Source organism: Lissotriton helveticus, chromosome 8, assembly GCF_964261635.1.
Source record: "Lissotriton helveticus chromosome 8, aLisHel1.1, whole genome shotgun sequence".
NCBI classification, from domain to species: Eukaryota; Metazoa; Chordata; class Amphibia; order Caudata; family Salamandridae; genus Lissotriton; species Lissotriton helveticus.
Window position 1 is genome coordinate 927,848,097 of NC_136069.1, and position 18,419 is coordinate 927,866,515.

General features: G+C 44.0%; 1 protein-coding gene across 1 annotated transcript in view; it reads left to right on the forward strand.

The window, feature by feature from the left end:
* Nucleotides 1–18,419, forward strand: part of LOC144773828 (interphotoreceptor matrix proteoglycan 2-like) — an 815,142-nt gene that overhangs the window by 518,516 nt on the left and 278,207 nt on the right. Inside the window, exon 8 of the mRNA XM_078658923.1 lies at nucleotides 4,486–4,544. Within this exon, the coding sequence (XP_078515049.1) occupies nucleotides 4,486–4,544 (59 nt within the window). The remainder of the gene's footprint in view (nucleotides 1–4,485; nucleotides 4,545–18,419) is intronic.

Consider the following 18,419-nt stretch of genomic DNA (forward strand, 5'->3'; position numbering starts at 1 on the left):
CTTTAGGTCCTAACTATGAGGGGTTTACGCAGGGAACAGAATACACCTGGTGAAACTCAGTAACTCGAACCAGCCAAAATGTACTGGGTGAGAAGCAGACATCATGTTCCAACATATCTAGAATATGGTGCGGGAAACACTACACTGCATATTATTCCTCATTGCCCAGAAGAAAAGGCGGAATAGGGGTAATTTACTGCACCTGGTAAATATCACACATCATGTGGCCAAATTGGTATCTGGCTCAATTTTAGGCCCTGCTTACAGCTAACTGTCAGAGACATCATGTTACCAATACAACAATGCATTGTACATAAATACGATACAAATGGTGAGGCTTTTGAATCAGACCCCTTTAGCCAATGGCTGTTGGCATTTTGTATGCGCTGTCATTGGCTGGGTTTAAAAAAACATTAGAAAATCCATTAGATGGTTGCTACATATTTGCATGTTTGGTACCCAACTACGAGAAACAAAACAAAATTAGCAAAGCCAATAAATAGGTAAACGCAAGGTAGAGAAGAAACATGTTATTGACTTTGCCTAAGCTTGCTACTCATGCATGACTCATGGACTAGGGCGGAAAGTAATCAAACCTGTACCCTGTGTTGCAATCGGGTATGCGGTTGGAGCCTCTAAAGGCTTGGTGGGAACAGCACTTGAATCAGGAGTTATCTGATGAACAATGGGCACACGCTGGAGTAACGTGATATCTGTTCAGAAACTCTGGGCGGAAGTACACAGAATGCAATCCCTTTCACCACACATACTTCACTCAGAAACGTATTGAACACGTGTACTCAGGAGAATCAGCTGCATGTCTCAGGTGTGGAGAGACAGACGCTGATTATTACCATATGGTGTGGCAGTGTCTATGCACTCCCAGTTTGTGGACGGGATCGTGTGACTTACTTGGCGGGTATGTTAATACTGAAGGAGGCGACAGGATGTCTCTTAGGCGCAGTGGTACACACGACGAAAACAAAGGATGTATGCTGGTCTGTTGATGTAGCATGGGCATTGCCATGGCATGGAAGACCCTATCTGTCCCGCGAACCGGCGATTGGTTGGGAGACCTAAAGAGATGGGCACATGCAGAAATAGATGCAATGTCGAGCCATTGCATTCAGGCTGGAAAAGGTGCGAGTTTCAAGATAAGGGCTGATAAAAATGAAAGGTGGAGGCCAAATAAGATACTCGACCCCCTTGAAGAATTTGCGTAGCCAACATGTATGGACATGGGTATGTATAGGGTTGAGATATTTCAATGAGTAAAAGATTTATTCAAGGTAATGTGGCTATGTATGGATACATATGATCTAGTTCACTGCACTCATCTGCCACAAGGAACTGATAAGATAGATTTGCTGTACTTGGATTCTCCGCTCATGTTCGTTTGCAGTTTACTATATTCACCGGCGTAGCTAGGGGGGTGCGGTAGGGCGGTCCCAGGCGGCATTATTTTGCGGGCGGCGGCCGCAGCACTGGCCCGTTGCGGCGGCCTTTATCATTTATTTGAGGACACTACTGTCAGTGAGTGTCCTCAAATAAATGATAAAGGCCGCCGCAACGGGCCAGTGCGGCCGCCGCCGTTTGAAGTGCGAGCGCGCGGCTGCGCAGCAGCGCATCAAGTGACTTCCTGTTGCCCGATGCGTAAAGCGAGTGACAGGAGTGTGAAGATGCAGGCATACACTAAGGATGACTCTGAAGCCTGGCTGGGGTAATTACTTCTTTATTGAATTATATGTATCTCACACCCAAAGAGCGCCGAGCCTCTGCTCCGGCGCCGCTGCTCCCTCTGTGGTTTCGCGCTCTCCGCGCTCTGCCACGCCCCCTTCATCCGCAGCCAATCCTGGCCGCCTGCACGTCACGTCCGCCGACGTGCCGTGCATCAACTAGACCGTCTCTACAAGGAGGAAGTTGTTGTGGCAGCAATGAGCGCGACGCACACCGAGGAATCATTTTAAAAAATGTGTTCCTGCGCCCGGACCGCTGCCGAACCTGAAATTAATCATGCCCGAGAAAGTTGGAGTTGGTGTGTAACGTGTGAGTCAAACCATGGGCTTATTCATGTTTTTTTTAACCAGTGTGTACTTGCAGTCATTGACGGTTTTGGTTTTGAGAAAGACCAATAGGTCTGAAAGCCATGTCACGTGAAGTAGTGGGTGTGTCTGCGATATACAGGAGTAGGCCTGCCTGGTCTTTGTTGAAAAGGGAGATGTATGTAGTTGAGGTTTAGTGTGTGATGTGTGCTGTGTAAAGCATTCAAAAAGTCTCCATAGGAGGCAAGTGAGAGTTGTTTGTAGTCTGTGATGAGTAATTCAGCTGGTGTACAATGTGCGGTGAGCAGAATGTGGGCGGCATCAGAGGTGTTTATCCATTATCTAATGGCAGTCTATTGCTCAGCAAAGGCTATTTGTTTATTCCAAGATTTTTATTTACATTTTTTTCTAAACAAAATAAGACCAAACAGAGGCAACTTCGAGATGCTGGAGTAGTCAGTTGCATGGGAAATAAGTAAGTAAGCAGCATATTTTGCAACCGGTAATGCTACACGGGTTCTACAGGAGCATAATATAAGCAAAAGCACGAGCTCAGCCTCATAACACAATATGGGAAAGAAATTAAAGAAAGCAAAATAAGTAAAAGAAGATAGATGGATATGGTGATTAAATCATGATTTGTTGTTAGACTTTGATATATGATGCATAGGGGTACTAGGTGATTGTAGGCTGGTTGATGGAATCTAATGTCCCTAGGTGGATAGGAGTGGGAACTTAGTAAGCAACCATAAAGGGTGAGATGGCATTGCACTAGTATTTGCGTATTGTTTAGTGGATGTGGGAAAGTGCCTTATTTTAGATCGCTCCTAAATCTTAGGTATTCTAAAAAGTTGTAAATGAATCTAGGAAACATGTCTCATGGTATTAGCTGCTTGGAGTGAGAAGGGTGTTCAGTCATTTCCCCTCTTGTGGAAAAGGGAGGTGTCTAGATACTGACCCTAGGTTTTGGGCAGGGACATTTACGTCTCATGTAAGCTCAGTAGGTGATTTTGTGGACTATGCCAAGCCCTTCGAAGAAAATCCTCTGAGAAACTGGGGGCCATTGGAGGTGTGACATACAACGTTACTAAGCTCTGTGGCTGTAAGATGTAGAAGAAGCCTTACTACTGCCTTTTGTACACGCTGAGTTTTGCACTTGAGTAACAGAGCAAGGCCTACATACAGTCCACTGGATTCTTCTATTTCTGTCACTATGCTGGGTAATATGTGTAGATCTTAATCCTGGAAATTTATGTAAGGTTTATATTCAGTAGGGTCTTGAGGAAGAAAAAGGATGTTTTCCATATTGTTTTGACGTGTTAACGTGCGAGATGAATAGCTGGATGGAGATAAGGATGGATGGAGAGAAGAGTGAGTGTGAGCATAGCTAGGTGGGGGCGGTCTGCCACAGGCGGCACTATTTTGGGGGCGGGGCTGTCTAGACCTGGACCGTGTCATGTATGTGCATGTAACTTTCATGATCGAGGTAACTATTAGCGGCGATACTACGTGTCTCTTGGACCTCTTTCAGGTGCTCACCGTACTTTTTCCCGAGCACCCTCCCAGGGGGGCGGCACTCTGAAGGATAGCCCCGGGCGCCACAAGCTCTAGCTACACCTCTGACTATATTTATTTATGCATTTTCATATAGCGCGGACTTTACCTGAACCAGTTACATTATGTAAGGACTTCAGAGTACATGAATTACATCAAACATTCGAAACAAAAAAACTCTAAACTCCCATAAGAATTCTAATAAGTACATACGTCTAGTACAGATGCTAGTGGTTAAAGTTAGGTATATACAAGTTGCAAATTCACTCAAGATTACATTTTAAGAAAAGTTGAAGCAATTATTGTTGGAAAAATATGTATTACATATTTACAGAGCCAGAACTTCTCGCCATTGCTGGGGTTTTTACGGTACTCCTCTAGTCACAGACACAGTTGCTGCTCAAAAGTATATATTGGCTACAGTAAGCAGAAACGATGCTTATATTGTGTGGCCTAGTGTCTACAACATGATACTGAAATCAGTGGCGTAACGAAAAATAACGGAGCTCCCCTGCCCTGCAGAATGTGAAGAGGGGCAACTGAGTCCCTCATATCTCACATATATTCATTGGCCGTGGGCTGAATGGGGTCCCCCTCAAATGTTGAGGGGTCCCTGAAGTGTCGGGCCCTCCTGCGCCCCATGGCTGTAGAGGCTTGCCTTGGGCCCCTGGCTGCAATTTGTAAGACAAACTGCCTGTAAATGTCTGAAATATGATAGCTATAGAAAATGTAAAAAATTCAATAAAGAACTACTCGGCAAATATGTATTTGTTCTGTGCCTCACTGTACTGCAATAGATTCCGACGCCTCTGTTGATGTGATGTCCTTGTTTAAATACAAATGTACATAGTTACGGCGTACATAATGGTGTTTCTTCTTTTATTTATAGGTTCAAAATGTGTTTGATGGACTGTCTGGATATAAAGAGATCCATGTAGTGAGATTTAGGTAACTATTACACAATCCAAAGGTTTCCTTTTCTGGGTATTTCTTTCTAAACAAGCTGTTTCAAGCTAGTAAATAAAATCGTCGTGTACAGCAGTGTATTCGATGGTTGTTGAAAGTTGGCAACCTATATTTTACTTTTGCTCGACTATAAGCTCATGCCACTACCATTATTACTTTACTGCCCTTTCAGTTCCATTTCCGCTCTGTCCCCTGTCTCTACTCTCTGTGAGTGTTGATCCCTTCCTGGCCTCGCTGTCTCAGATTCTCTGCACGTCTCCCCTTGACCTCCCTCAAACGTCCCTCACACCGCCCCTCCCTACCTCTCATTTTCCCAAGGCTTCCTTTCCTGTAGTGTTGGCACATGCCCTCAAGGCTGCTCTTATTGCTGCAGAAACTGTTGTGCTTCATGAAGGCTGTAGGGTGCAATCCCCTCTTCCACATATGATCCCAGAATAAAGTGAACCGTCAAGGAGGCTTCCATGTGACGGTACAAATGTAATAACTATGTATGATTAACTTACGAAAGTGATCCATTTTTGTGGTTGGTTGAGTACCAATTCCACTGATTTCAAAGAGTCAGAAAATATATATTTATTTTGTGGTTTTATGTAGAATGGACTACACACAGTGGGTATCCTAGTGTTTTGCATAAGAACAGTCACAGATACATAGGCACTTTAGTTTTGCAACTCTACCTTTTGCTAAGAACATCTACACTGATAAAAAAAATACCCTTATCCTTGAATTATATATTCACATGCCATCCCTTTTGCTTAGTGCATTACATGCCTTTGTTGCTATGTCCTTTAGTGCATAATATGGTATCGCACACATTGCAATACAAACCTGTACAACTTGTGTTCACTGGTGCCATTATGATTGGACCCTTCCACAACTTCTCGGATTGTTGGATGTCTCTAGTTAGGAAAAGGAGAGAACGTTTGCAAAGCGTAGTCCAGTTCTTTGCAGGAGGGAAATGTTTTTTTAAAAAAGTTATTTTTATTGAATTTTTGCAACAATAAGAATTCAGCAATAAAGTAAAAGGGAAAGGGGGAACAAAACAAAGGGAAGTAATTAAGTGAAATGTCACCATTTTGGTTTTACATCGTTAGCAAATTGTGAATTACATTTTTACATTGTCACAATCATAGTACACTGTATGGTATCATGAACAGTCTAGTGTGGCCATGCGTGTGGCACGACCCTTAGGCTTTACTGTTGCGACCCCATGGTCTACACCCCCCCCCCCCGCTGTATGCATATAGTTCGCTGTTGTATCACAAAGAGTGAGTCCTAACCTTTACCACTGGGTTTAACACGCTTCTTCTCCTACCGTTCTGAGCCAATTGATAAATGGATCCCATTTATCCTTGGGGTGGGATCGGATCGGATCGGCATTAGCTTCCAATAGTGTGATAGTTGGTCTTTACAGTATATGATGTCCCGCACCCACTCCCTGACTGCCAGAGGTGTGGGCTTTCAGGGCCGGACTGGCTACCGGGCAGTTGTGTGTGCTGCCGAGCAGGGGGATGATTTCGTTGATGGGGACCTGTGTGTGCAAAACGAAATTCGTTTTGCTTTTTTTTTTCAAAGCGCACGCAGGTCCCCATTAACTAAATAAGCCACACCACGGAGAAATCATCCCCCTGCTCGGCAGCACAAACAACTGCCCGGTAGCCAGTCCGGCCCTGGTGGGCTTTTTCCAATGTATTGCCACTTGTGTTTTGGCCAGGAGTATCAGTAGCGCCGTTAGCTTTCTCACTGCCTTCGGGGTACTATGTACATATCCCAACAGGGCCACCAATGGGGTCTTTGATAATGTTTGTTCGGTCATATTCTCTATATGAGACAGTGCTGCGAGCCAGAAGACGGCAATTGGCCGACACTCCCGAGCAAGGTTTATGAAAGTTGCCTAGGGGAATCTGCATCTCTAGCATTGTGTGTCGGGCGTAGTCCCATACGGTGCAGCTGTGTTAGTGTGAGATAAATGCAGTGCAGATATTTGAAGTGGATAAGCCTAAGGCGGTAGTTTGGAGATAGTTGTTCCAGTTGACTACAACAAAACGACCACTGCTGGTCAGTATGTCAGTGCCTGTGTCTGCCTCCCAAGCTGTACGTGACTGTGGAATAGTAATCGGGGACTCTCTTCGTGTAGTAGTGTATAATTGTGTAATCAGTTTACGAGCTGATGTAACTGTGATGATGTGTGCCAATGCTGGTAATGCCAGAGGGGCCCCAAGAAACGTAGTGTATCTTGCCTTGCATGTCGCTCTAATCTGGTAGTATAGGAGCATGTCTAGTGCCGAGCATTGTGATGAGCTGCACTTTTCCTGTAGTGTGAGAAACGTGTACTCAGGGAAAAGATCTCCTCCAGTCATGATTTTATGTAACTGCGCTCTAAGTTTTGCAGCGTTATCCAGCAATGGCAGGATAAATGGGTTCCCTGCTATGGGCATAGATGGCGCGAACAGCATCTCTTGGCAAGCCCCTTCCAGGCCCAACTCAGAGTCTCTGTTGTGTCTATTTCACGGTTGGGCCATTTGAAAGGTTGGTATAGGGCCTTGTGTAGGGGCAGAGGGGCAACTTTGTCCAGTTCTACGGCTACATGTGGTTAAAATTGCGTTGGGTGTTGCCAGAAGTGCAGGAATTGTGCCTGGGCGCAGTAGGCATACAGTTCAAAGTCCGGAGTGCAAAATCCACCCTGCGCGAACGGTAGCGTGAGGACATTCCAAGATATCCTGGGCTGTTTGCCAGTCCATACTAGTTCAATTATGCTGGACCGAAGACGTTTGAAAAAATGCACCGTGGGTGGCATTGGTATATTTACAAAAAAGTATATAGTAATTTGAGAAGAATTATCATGTTAGTGATTGCGATGTGGTCCACCAGGGAGAGTGGCAAATGTTTCCATCTATGTATTCTGTTGTGTACCCAGTCCATGACCCTGCCATAGTTTGCTGTCCATATTTCCTGCACATCTCTGCTTATCCAAATCCCCAAGTGCCTTGTAGGTCTATCTGCCCATTTTATTGGGTATTCAGATTCAAAGAAAGGGGGGGTGCCATCCGTTAGTGGAAATATTGTAGATTTGGCCAGTTTATCTGGATTCCAGTGAGGCCTCCGTATTGCACCAGTACCCTGGTCACGGGTACGAAGTTCACCTCGGGTTTTAAAAGACATATAGTCATGTCATTGGCGTACATAGGCACGATCAGACCTCTAGAGGTGAATCCGTTGCCGTGATTTGTGTGGTGTTGTCTGAGTCACGCTGCTAATGGTTCCATGGCAATCGGGAAGAGTAAGAACGATAGTGGGCAGTCCTGACGCGTGCCCCCTGTGATTTGTATTGGTTTGGATATGAGCCCGTTTACTTTGACTCTTGCGGTTGGCAGGGTTTACAATAGTTTGATTTGCTGGATGTAGTTCGGACTGAGACCCAGCCGAGTTAGTACTGTGAAGAGGAATTTCCATTCTAAGGAATTAAACACCTTTGTGGCATGTAACAGGGTGGCTATGGCTGGCATGTGAGGTGCCAGGTAATGGAGGAGTGCAAAGAGTGTGCACAGGTTGTGGGTGGTGGAGCGGCCCGGAATAAAGCCCGATTGATCCTGGTGCGCTATTAGTGGGAGCAATGGTTGCATTCTGTTTGCTAGGAGTTTGGCAAATATTTTTGCATCCAAATGTATTAGCGAAAGTGGGCGGTATGAGTCTCATTTCTTGGGATCTTTATCTGGCTTTAATAGTGGTATTACTGTCACTTCACACATAGATGGCGGCAATATATCCTGGGCCTCCTGGTACACCAGCAGCAGTCGCGGCGTCAGTAGGTCTGCATACTCTTTATAAATTTTGGCAGTGAGCCCATCTGCTCCTGGGACCTTGTCTCCCGGTAGGCTGTTAATCACTTGTCGGATGTCATCTGCCGTGAATGAGGCGTCCAAGTACTCTCAGTGTGCCCTGCCAAGCCATAATAGCTCCAGCGAGCCTAGGTAGTCTGTTATGTCAGATACAGATGGGTCTGTTTGGGTGGTGTGTAATTGCATGTAGAATGCTGTCATGGATTGCAGGACTTCTGGTGGTGAACGGGATGGTGGTGCATCGGGGTTGTGAAGTTCCGCGATGTATGCTGATCCTCTGGGTGATCTTAGGAGGCCTGTTAGTGTCTTCCCTGGTCTATGTCCCTCGCCATATCTGAGGTCCTGTGCGTATTTGTGCATGTATTTAGTGTCCCTCTCTGCCTCTTCTTGGAATTCCGTCAGTTTGACTCTTATATGGGCCAGTGATGTGGGTGAAGGGGTCAAAAAGTATTGGCTTTCTAAATCTAGGATTTTGCTTTCAATTTTTGCCAAAGTGGATCGTATGTCTTTGAGTACCCCTGACTGTAAGGATATGCAGGTCCCTCGGATGACCACCTTGAATGACTCCCGGATGGTTCCCACAGAGTCTACCACACCCTCATTCAGTTTGAAATATTCTGTTATTTTGTTGTGTATTTCCTCCCGAAACACCGAATCAAGTAGTGCGTTGGGTGGAAAGTGCCAGGTAAATGGCTGGATGTATGGTTTTGGGACACGGAGCTGCAACAGTACAGACAGATGATCCGAGAGTGTCCTCGGGTGGTGCGAGGCGTCTGTAACCCAAGGATGTAGGTCTTTGGAGGTTAACCAAAAGTCCAGCCTGGACCACGAGCTGTGTTGCTGAGTTATGCAGGTTCCCTCGCGGGAATTTGGGTGTAGTGTGCGCCACAAGTCTGTAAGCTGATAGCCTTCAATGATATGTCAAAATGCGGCTGCCGCCTGTGATGATGTGTGCGGGATATGCCCACTCTGTCTACTAGTGTTGATAATACTATGTTGAAATCACCCCCCAATAACACCGCTGCATTTCCCAGAGACTGAATCCCATGCCATACCTGATTTAAGAATTTGGGACTATCAGTATTGGGGCCATGTGTGTTAACAATTATGATCAGCTGTTGATATAATTCACCCCGTAAAAATATATATCACCCCTCAGTGTCTATTATTGTGTGGTGTGTTTTCCATGGAAAGCCTTTTCGTATTAGTTGTTTGAATAGCTGGATGTAATCACCTCCCCTGGCGATTGGATTTTAGGTTGGGTCTCAAAGTGTTTATCAAGTGCGTTTCTTGCAGAAGGCAAATGTCTGAACCGTGCCTGGTGAGAGAAGAGTGTACTAACCTTGTCTTTCTGTAGTCATTTAGTCCACCCACGTTCCAAGTGACACATTTCAGCGAGGTCATTGTTCGGTGACATGGCTATGATATGACGGTAGTGCAAGGCTGTGCCCCATGTCACGTAATTTCACATCCATGTGGAGTGTTGTGTCTGGGGGCCTAGACCATATGTATATGACAGCAATCAGTTGGCATGGCTCTATACCTGTTAGCAACCTATAATGTGACATCTTCAACAATCTGACATTTAGCGGCAGTAAAAAATAACAGTTAACAACCCAATCCTTCCCTCCTCCCACACCAATCCCCCAATCAGGTTGTGTATACATCCTAATTATACCCCTAAACTGTAGTATATCTAGTATCCTAGAGTAGTTGGGAATTATCCCCTGGGGGAACGCTGGGTCACCAGCGAACACCCCTGCCTCATACTGCAGGGTGGCCTTGCCCGCAGAAGAACAACACAGGGCTGATTGCCTTGAATAATATGGTACATATTTCAATGGGCGAGTCCCGCCCCCCTCCTATGTTGATAGAGTGGTCTGTGATTACATTTTGGAGCCCTATTATCCCCCCCAGAGAGTAATAAATGTCTGGCGGTATGTTTGGTGTAAGCGTTGCAGCGGTGGACTTATCTGCTCGCTCTCTCAGACTCTGTACTTGTGTCCAGGACTTAGTCGATGTCGCTCAGGTGACCTTCCGATGTAGCAGGTTCAGGTGATTTCTGCGATTGGTGTGCTTTGGAGACTTGCTTTGCATAGTTCAGTGCCCCTTTTGCGTCTGTGATGATTGTGGGTTTGCCATTTCCGCTTATTTTTAGCTGGCAGGGTAGATCAATGCATATTTGGTTCCTGACTGTTGTAGTAGCCTCTTTGCCGGGAAGAACTCTCTGTGTGCCGCCTGGACCTGTAGTGTAAAGTCAGGGTACAGGAATATGATGTTGCCTTGGTATTGTATGGTTCCCCGTTCCCTGGCAAGCTGCAGTATCGCATCTCAATCCCAGTAATTTAGAATCCGGGCAAGGATGGGACGCGGTTGTACCCCCTGTGGTGGTCGTGGGCCGAGAAACATGGTTGAAAGTTTCTCTCCAAACAGTTCTTTCATCATGGCCTCTATGTATTTTTTCATGTTTTGGAAGTCTGTGTATTCAGGGATGACGGTAATGCGCACTTTGTTTCGTCGTGATCTTGCCTCCAAATCCGTATTTTTGGCCTTAATGAGGTTGAGCACGGATCCATTTGTAGTAGTTTTTCTCGCGCTTCTGTCTGCATGTCATCAGCAACCGATACCCTGGTTTTGAGTGCATCTATACGGTTTTCGTGTTTTTGGACACGTTGTGTGATCCTGTTCATACGTGCCGCTATGGTATCTATTTTGGAGTCTATAGCTTGGAGACTTGTCTTCACGTCTTTGAACATTGCACAAATGTCCTCTTCTGGGACGGTACCCATTGCTGCGTCCCCTGTACCTTCTTGTGTTCTCCCTCTGGCTGTTTGCTCGCCTTTTTGTCAAACATCAGCCGGGATTGTTTGGCATCTGCTTTTCCCATTACTGATGCGGTAGATAACTGGGGTTGGGGGGAGTATTCTCCGAGACCCCCAGCACGTCTCCTGCTTCCGCTGCAGGCGCCCACGTGTGTGTAGCCCACGGGTCCATGATTCCGTTTATCTTCATGCCCTTTAGGCCTTCTGCCCAACCTTTGACTTTGCCTGTATGACCCTATTTGCGTTTGTGGCACTGTGAGGGGGGTGCAGTACTAGTGCACGATTTCCCACTGCCCTTGCACTGACTTTCCTAACTGGGCATCGGTAGTGTTTGGTTTCCCTTGGCTCGTGATGTAGTTGGGGCTATTGCATTTGATTACTGCTGCCCAGTGTGGGGTTGCAGCCACAAATCCAGCTCAGGAGGCTGCCAGCATGCGGGCACTACCGTCTTTCTGCCGTCCAGCCCGCACCTTCAGGACACTGTAGGTGCTTTTGCTTTTTGGTTTTTAAGGCATATCGATGTCTTCCCCCGCGCAGTGCTCTTCGCAGCAAGGTGGTGGGCAGCCCTTCTTGGTGGCGGTTATATGGCCTGGTCCACCAGTTAATTATTCCGGGTGTGCAGGGTTGGGCGTCGTCTTTGGTGAGGTCCTGCCTAAAGGCAGCGTTGGGCACCTTCGCAGCGATCTCACTGTCTCCTGCAGTGCCTTATCAGTTGTCCGCCCACCGGGGAGGGTGTTAGCATGCTCCCATAGGACCCACTGCCCGGCCTCTTACCACACCCCCCATTACAGCAACGTGCTTTAATCATGATCGGAACCGCCTAGCCTCAGTGTCTCTCACCTTGCACGGTCGCGTAGGTCAGTTGTGGCTTCGTCATGAAGTCCCACTGCGGCCAGGTGTTATGGGTGCGCCGGCGAGGCTATGTCTATGTCGTTATTTGCGCCCTCTTCCGATGGTTCGTGACAGAAGCATGCTGCGTTGTGGCAGAGGTCTGCCCTGCTCCGGTCTTCCTCTGCAAGCGAGCTCCCGGCTTGCTTTCAGACCGCGCGCATATGCCGCAGTAGGCCCAAGCCTCCTTCTCGCTCACCGCAGGCTCGAATTTGCCACGTACCACCTCCTATCCTTGATTTTGGGATTTTCCCGGCTCGGGAGGGCTGGGATCGTTGAATTGCCTCTGCTTTATTTTGTGTTTTGCCTGATTATGACAGATTTATTGAGCTCGGTCGACGGAGCCGACTCAGAGTGCGGCCATCTTGCTGCAAAGCTTGGCCAAGCCCCCGCAGGAGGGAAATGTTGAGAGTAAATGAAAGGCTTGATTTTGAAACTTGACATTCTCACATGAGCTGCCTCCAACAGGGAGGGCAGGCAACTGTGGAAGTGAAAAACCCTCAAAAGACATCAAAGCCTATGTCAAAATTCATAGAAATGGGGGAGGAGGGGAAAGAGGGTACCAGGGATATAACACTCCGGGTCATGTGCAGACTATGAATGGGTACAGGGAAGGGGGTGGTTTCATGAATGGGTAAAAATGTAACCCCCACAAGGAGCTAAGGAGAGGGGCTCGAAGTCCCTGCAGTAGAGAGCTGGTCATCCCTCTGATGCGTGTCGGCTCCTAAGTCTGGAGCGGCGTGTTCAAACAGTTGGAGAGCCCGCAGCTGGGGTGGTGTAAAAAACGAGTATTCTTTTTTTAAGTTTGATTTATTGAGGAATAGTAAAAGGGGGGGAAAGGGGAGGGGGAGAAGAGTTACAATACGCAGATGGATGAAATAAGCAATACAATAGTAAGTTCATAAAAAGTAAGCATTACAAGCATGAAGAATTATGAACACAACATAGGAATACAAATACAATAGGTGAAATACAGTATATTGAGATTTAATAATTATAGCATTCAAATAAACAGGTAATAAGAAAATCACGGAGGTTTGCGTACTTCAACTGTTGCAGAATCAGGAGAGGGATGTGCAGGGGCAGAGGTAGAAAGGTATGTTACCAAAGGAAGTCAAATCAGGTCACGTTTGATAGCTAGGGAGATGGGGGATACATAATTGGTATCCAGACGATGATTAAAACAGTCTGCATTCCACCAGGACTGATATGAAATATTTGCAGCCTGCTTCCAATTAGAAGTGATGATATGAAAAACTACAGCAATGAAAAGGTCAAGTAAAGGGTAGTGGCTGGAAGGATGTGGGAGTTCCGATGAAAGGGAGCCTAGAAAAATTAATGCGGGCGAAAAGGGGACCTGAAACTGGAAAACTTGTTGTATTTGCCGCCAAACCATCCGCCAGAACTGGGCGGTCAGAGGGCAATCAAACAACATATGCTTGAGATCAGCAGAGGGGCAGGGACAAGACCAGCAGGTAGAGAGGGTGTCTGATGAAAAACGGGATAAGGGAAGTGGAGGAAATAAAGTTCTGTGATAAATGAAGTATAACGTTTGGGTAGTGTTAGCAGCTCTAGAGGTTTTATGAAGTTTAGTCCAAATTTTATCCCATAAAAGTACAGGCCAACTCTGAGAGAAGTCCAACTCCCAAGCAAGCTCAATGCGCGACTTCAGTCTATCATTGGTAAAACGAAAAGAATTATACAAAGCGGATGCAGAAGGAGAAGTCTCAAGTAAACTGGAATTGGATCTGCAGTCTAAAGGAATATCGTTGGAAGATGGAAGAGTTTGAAGATAGGAGATCAAGACTGGATAAAGAGCAGTGTAGTGCGATCGGGCAGAGGCAGGCAAAGAGAAAAGAGATTGAAGTTCCTGGAAGGAGAGAGCGGTTTTCTGAGAAAGTAGTTGAGAAATCCAACATATTCCTCGGGAGTGCCAAGTTTTCCAATAAATGGAACGTTTACGAATTTTGAGAAGGGAGTTATTCCAGATTGGTTGTTCATGAGTGGAGGGAAGAGAGGGGTACGAAGAAGATAAATAGGGGGAAAGAAGAGTGCGAGAATGTGAAATAATGGGCGTGCGAAGACGAGTTAAAGAAGACGAAAAGGACAAGAATTTGCGGAAGGTAAAAGGGGAAATAAAAGAGGATTCCATACTTAGCCAGACAGGGGGATAATGAGGCAAATTAGACGAAAACCAGCGAATTGATTGCTTCAAGGAAAAAGCACGGTGGTAGTGTTTAAAATCAGGAAAACGTACTCCTGATTGAGCTTTGTCCCAACGTAGAGAGGCAAGAGCTATTCTAAACCACTACTAACCGTGAATGCCCTTAAGAAGTACTGCGTGATAGGATGAAATTCGTTGGCTGTGGCTTTTTAAGAACGAAAACAATAAAGAAGATATTTTTCTAATTCGAGGCCTATTGGACTATAACTATTTGCAACACCATGTTCCTTCCGAGTGGTGCAGTCTTGATGTAGTTTGTCTATATAATTGCCCTAGGTTTAGAATAGGGGGGTGCCCCTGGACAGGGGGTATCTTCAGGATTTTGCACGCAAGTTAATTCATGATTTCCTTTTTTGGCTGATTATTGATAATTGGTGCCGGATCTTTTGAAATAGGTCCCCTGTCCAAGTTGTGTTTTTTACATCGTGCACTTAAAAGTATACCTAATATAAAATGTCTTACAGTCATGTTAATAAACCTTCATTCTAGACAGCAAAGGTTGGCTTAAAGTAACGTGATTGTTGGTTTATGGAAGTGAGCAATCATTGACTGGACATCTAAGTTAAGTTTTACCAGTTAAAGGTTGATTAATGCTTGTTTATAGAGAGATGTTTACCTCTTCCTTAACCACCGCCATAGTAACCCTGCTTTGCAAAAAAGGTCACACTAGACCTAAAAATGCCTGTATATATTAAGCCAATATTAACCCTTCAATTTCTACTGACTATTACAGAAACGATTCCGGTAAAGTAGGTACAAATGGGGTTGAGGGGCAGTTCCCTGGATCTGATCATTTCGTTTTTGACGGATGACACCCAATTTGTCCAGGTGAGATAGTTCAGATATACGTCTCCAGACGTTGACTACGGATCCAGTCAGAGCTCTGCTTTCTCATCCGTACTGTTTAATATCTACATGATCCACCTCATATGCCCTCCTGGTCTCCAGTATCAAATGTATGCTGAAGGTATGAAAGTTACACTGAACTATTTCAATATATAGACAGTCATGGCCTAGACAAAGGCTACAAGACCCTAGATCACCGTGAACCAGCTGTGCCTTCATTACAGTGAAGAAGAGCTTTTGCTCTGAGATCTTTAGTAGACCGACTATAGTTCTGCCCAATGGAGTATGTGGTACCATCTGAGCAAGTTCATGCTGTTAGAAAATTGGGTGTTTTATTTGACTCTATATTGACCTTCAGTTATCAAATAGCTGCAGTTTCTTAAGCTTCCCATTTCCTTCACTACTATCTGTCAAAAGTGGCTTCACTACTGCAGCTACACATCTCATTCTGTTGATGCACTTTGTGGTGTACTCCAGAATTGTTGTTATTGCTTTTTCCATTTATTCGAATATAAAGTTGCCTTAACAAGCTACCTGTAGTCCAAAATAGGGCATCAGAAATTTGTGGACTTAAAAATATGAAGGTTTGTCAGAGCACTGCAGAATATTGTGCCAGCTTTCTATTAAGGAACTACTTCATTTTAATATTTAGTAGCACTGTGAAGTTCTATACATGGCCTTATCAGGCGAATTTGATGGACTAGTAACACGCTAAGAAGCTTCCCAAGGAACTCCACTTAGCATCTGATCTTAAGTTAGCTTCCAAAAGATGAAGATACCTGAAGCTTGTGTTAGCCCCTAAGAGTAGTTAGAGCGCCCTCTGGAAACGTTACCTTCGAGACAATACCATGTTACTGTGATTACCAGATTGAAGGAGTCAAGACTGTCTCTCATGTTAAGCTAGATTTAAGCTATATCGATTTTTTTTATAAAGATATTTTTAATTCATTATTTGGTTGTTTTACTGTCTTATTTGAGGTGGTTAATTGTATGTGTTAAATGCATTTGTTTGTTTAGTATTAGCACTTTAAAGCTTGCATTTCTGGAATATATGTTCTATATAAATAAATAAACGAGACAAACGAGCCAAGAATGTCAAATATTTCTTAGGCGCATTCAGCCGAATATCCAGATACCAATCATTTGGGTCGTTTATCTTAGATGTGGAATTAGCATTTTATTTCGTAGGGTCAGAGAAGCTGACGTGAATTATTGCAAATTCATTGACAATTTTGTTTGCAATAATTAATTGTAATAAATGTTAAATTTGATTTATAAAACCTGTTGATTGGTAAGAATGTTTCTCAAAGAAAGCATATAAGTAGAGCCAAGCATATAATTAACATATGCCTGATGTAAGTAAAAAAAAATATATATTTCACCTTTTGTTTTTTTCCTGTTACTTTTCAGTCCACCGATTAATAGGAGGTAAGCCATGTGTACTCATGTATTGTCAAATGTTTTTGTTTCCAGGCTACTCATCCCTCGTGTGGGTTTATTGGAAAGCAACCCTTCTTGCTGTACTAACCTTTGCAAAGTAATATATGCACACTGACATATATGCTTAATATATATGGATGTACATGTTTATCTCACTGCATCTGCTTGCATATTCGAGAGCTAAACAAAAACACAAAAGAGCGGTATAAAATCATTACAACACCTCTGTTTAGTGTAATGCTGCTCTAAAGTCATATGTAATTCTCCTTTGCTTCTGGACAGGTCGCTTAACCGTCATCATTTTCTACATTTTGTTTTAGGTGCCATTTCTGAGCATGACGTTTCTTCATTCACTCATTCATTCATTGGTACTTGAGCAGGACAAAAAGGGGCCCTAAATGTAGACCAATTATTGTTGTCACTTTTTTTTCTTTGTATCCATACCGTCGAATATATCAGTACGAATGGTTGGATGAATTTCATTCGCCTTGTTGGTGATTCCAAAATTAAAATGCACTGAGTTTCAAAAAAATGTTTTCTAAAGCCTTATTTTAGGTGTCTTTTTTCTGATTTTGTTTTACTTCCTTTTCCCACACTCTCCTCTGCTGCTCCACCACCTCTGTTCTGATTTTTTCCTCATATCCGATCTATCAGCCTTGTCCCTTCTCACGCTACGCTTGGTTTCCTTCATCCTTCTTTGCTTTTTTATTTTTATAATGTGGTGAGGTATTTTATATTTACTTCATAGGCCACTCCTTGACACCCTTTTATATTCTATGCGATGATTCCTAGTCGTTTTGTGTTTTTGCACTTTGCAACCCCTCTCAACAATTCTTAAAGTGAACCTCTTCTCTAGTCACATTTTCCCTTTAACTTCTTATCTTGTTCCTCTTCTGTTGTAACCTGTCCTACTTTTGTTACTTGTCCCAGTAAAGATTGTGGCAGAAGTGGAAAAAAAATAGACTACTTTGTCTGCGCCCCCTTTTTTAAAAAAACTACACACTCACAAATATACATATATATGTCCCAAAAGCTGTTTCTAACCTTTTGTTTTTTTTAAGAAGTAATTGTGCATACAATGACTAAGGGCCAGATGTATCAAAGGGTTTTATCCATTCTGTGCCTATGGAAAAAGGTGTTCATACATATGGCCCTAAGTATTTATGAATTGTAAAATGTTGTAAGGGTATTTTTGCAAACATTGAATACCAGTTCAGTTCACTTTTTTCAGCAAGTCATCAGATTTGCGTAAAAAAATATTTTTAGCATGTTGTGACAACCCCAACATGAAGATTCTCCATCCTAGATAACCAGTTTGATTTTTCATCACAATGTAATATAACTCACTCACTCAAGTCAAGTGAGGTCAAGATCATCTTTATTCGCCATATTTCTGAAGTGTACAAGATTAAATAATTGACAGTACAAACAATATGATTTAAAAATCATCAAAATACAGTTATAAGCGTATAAAACATTCAAGATTTTCACAATATTGCACTTTTCCTTAATTTTAGCTGCTGTCAGATAAAAGATGCGACCGTACAATATATAAAAAGATTAAGAAATTGCTGTAACAATAGAAAATCAGGTCTACATTGAGGAAATGTAAATGTTTTTAAATATAGGCAATAACATCTTTCTCCTGGGAATTTGATAGAATAAGCCAAAAAACAAGATATGTAGAGTTTAGTGGACAGACCTCCCGTCACAAGGACAGAGGCTCAAATGAGAGAAAGTGCACACAACCAGCAGAAGTAGAAGAATAAAACGTTACTGTCCATTTAGAATCTGCGTA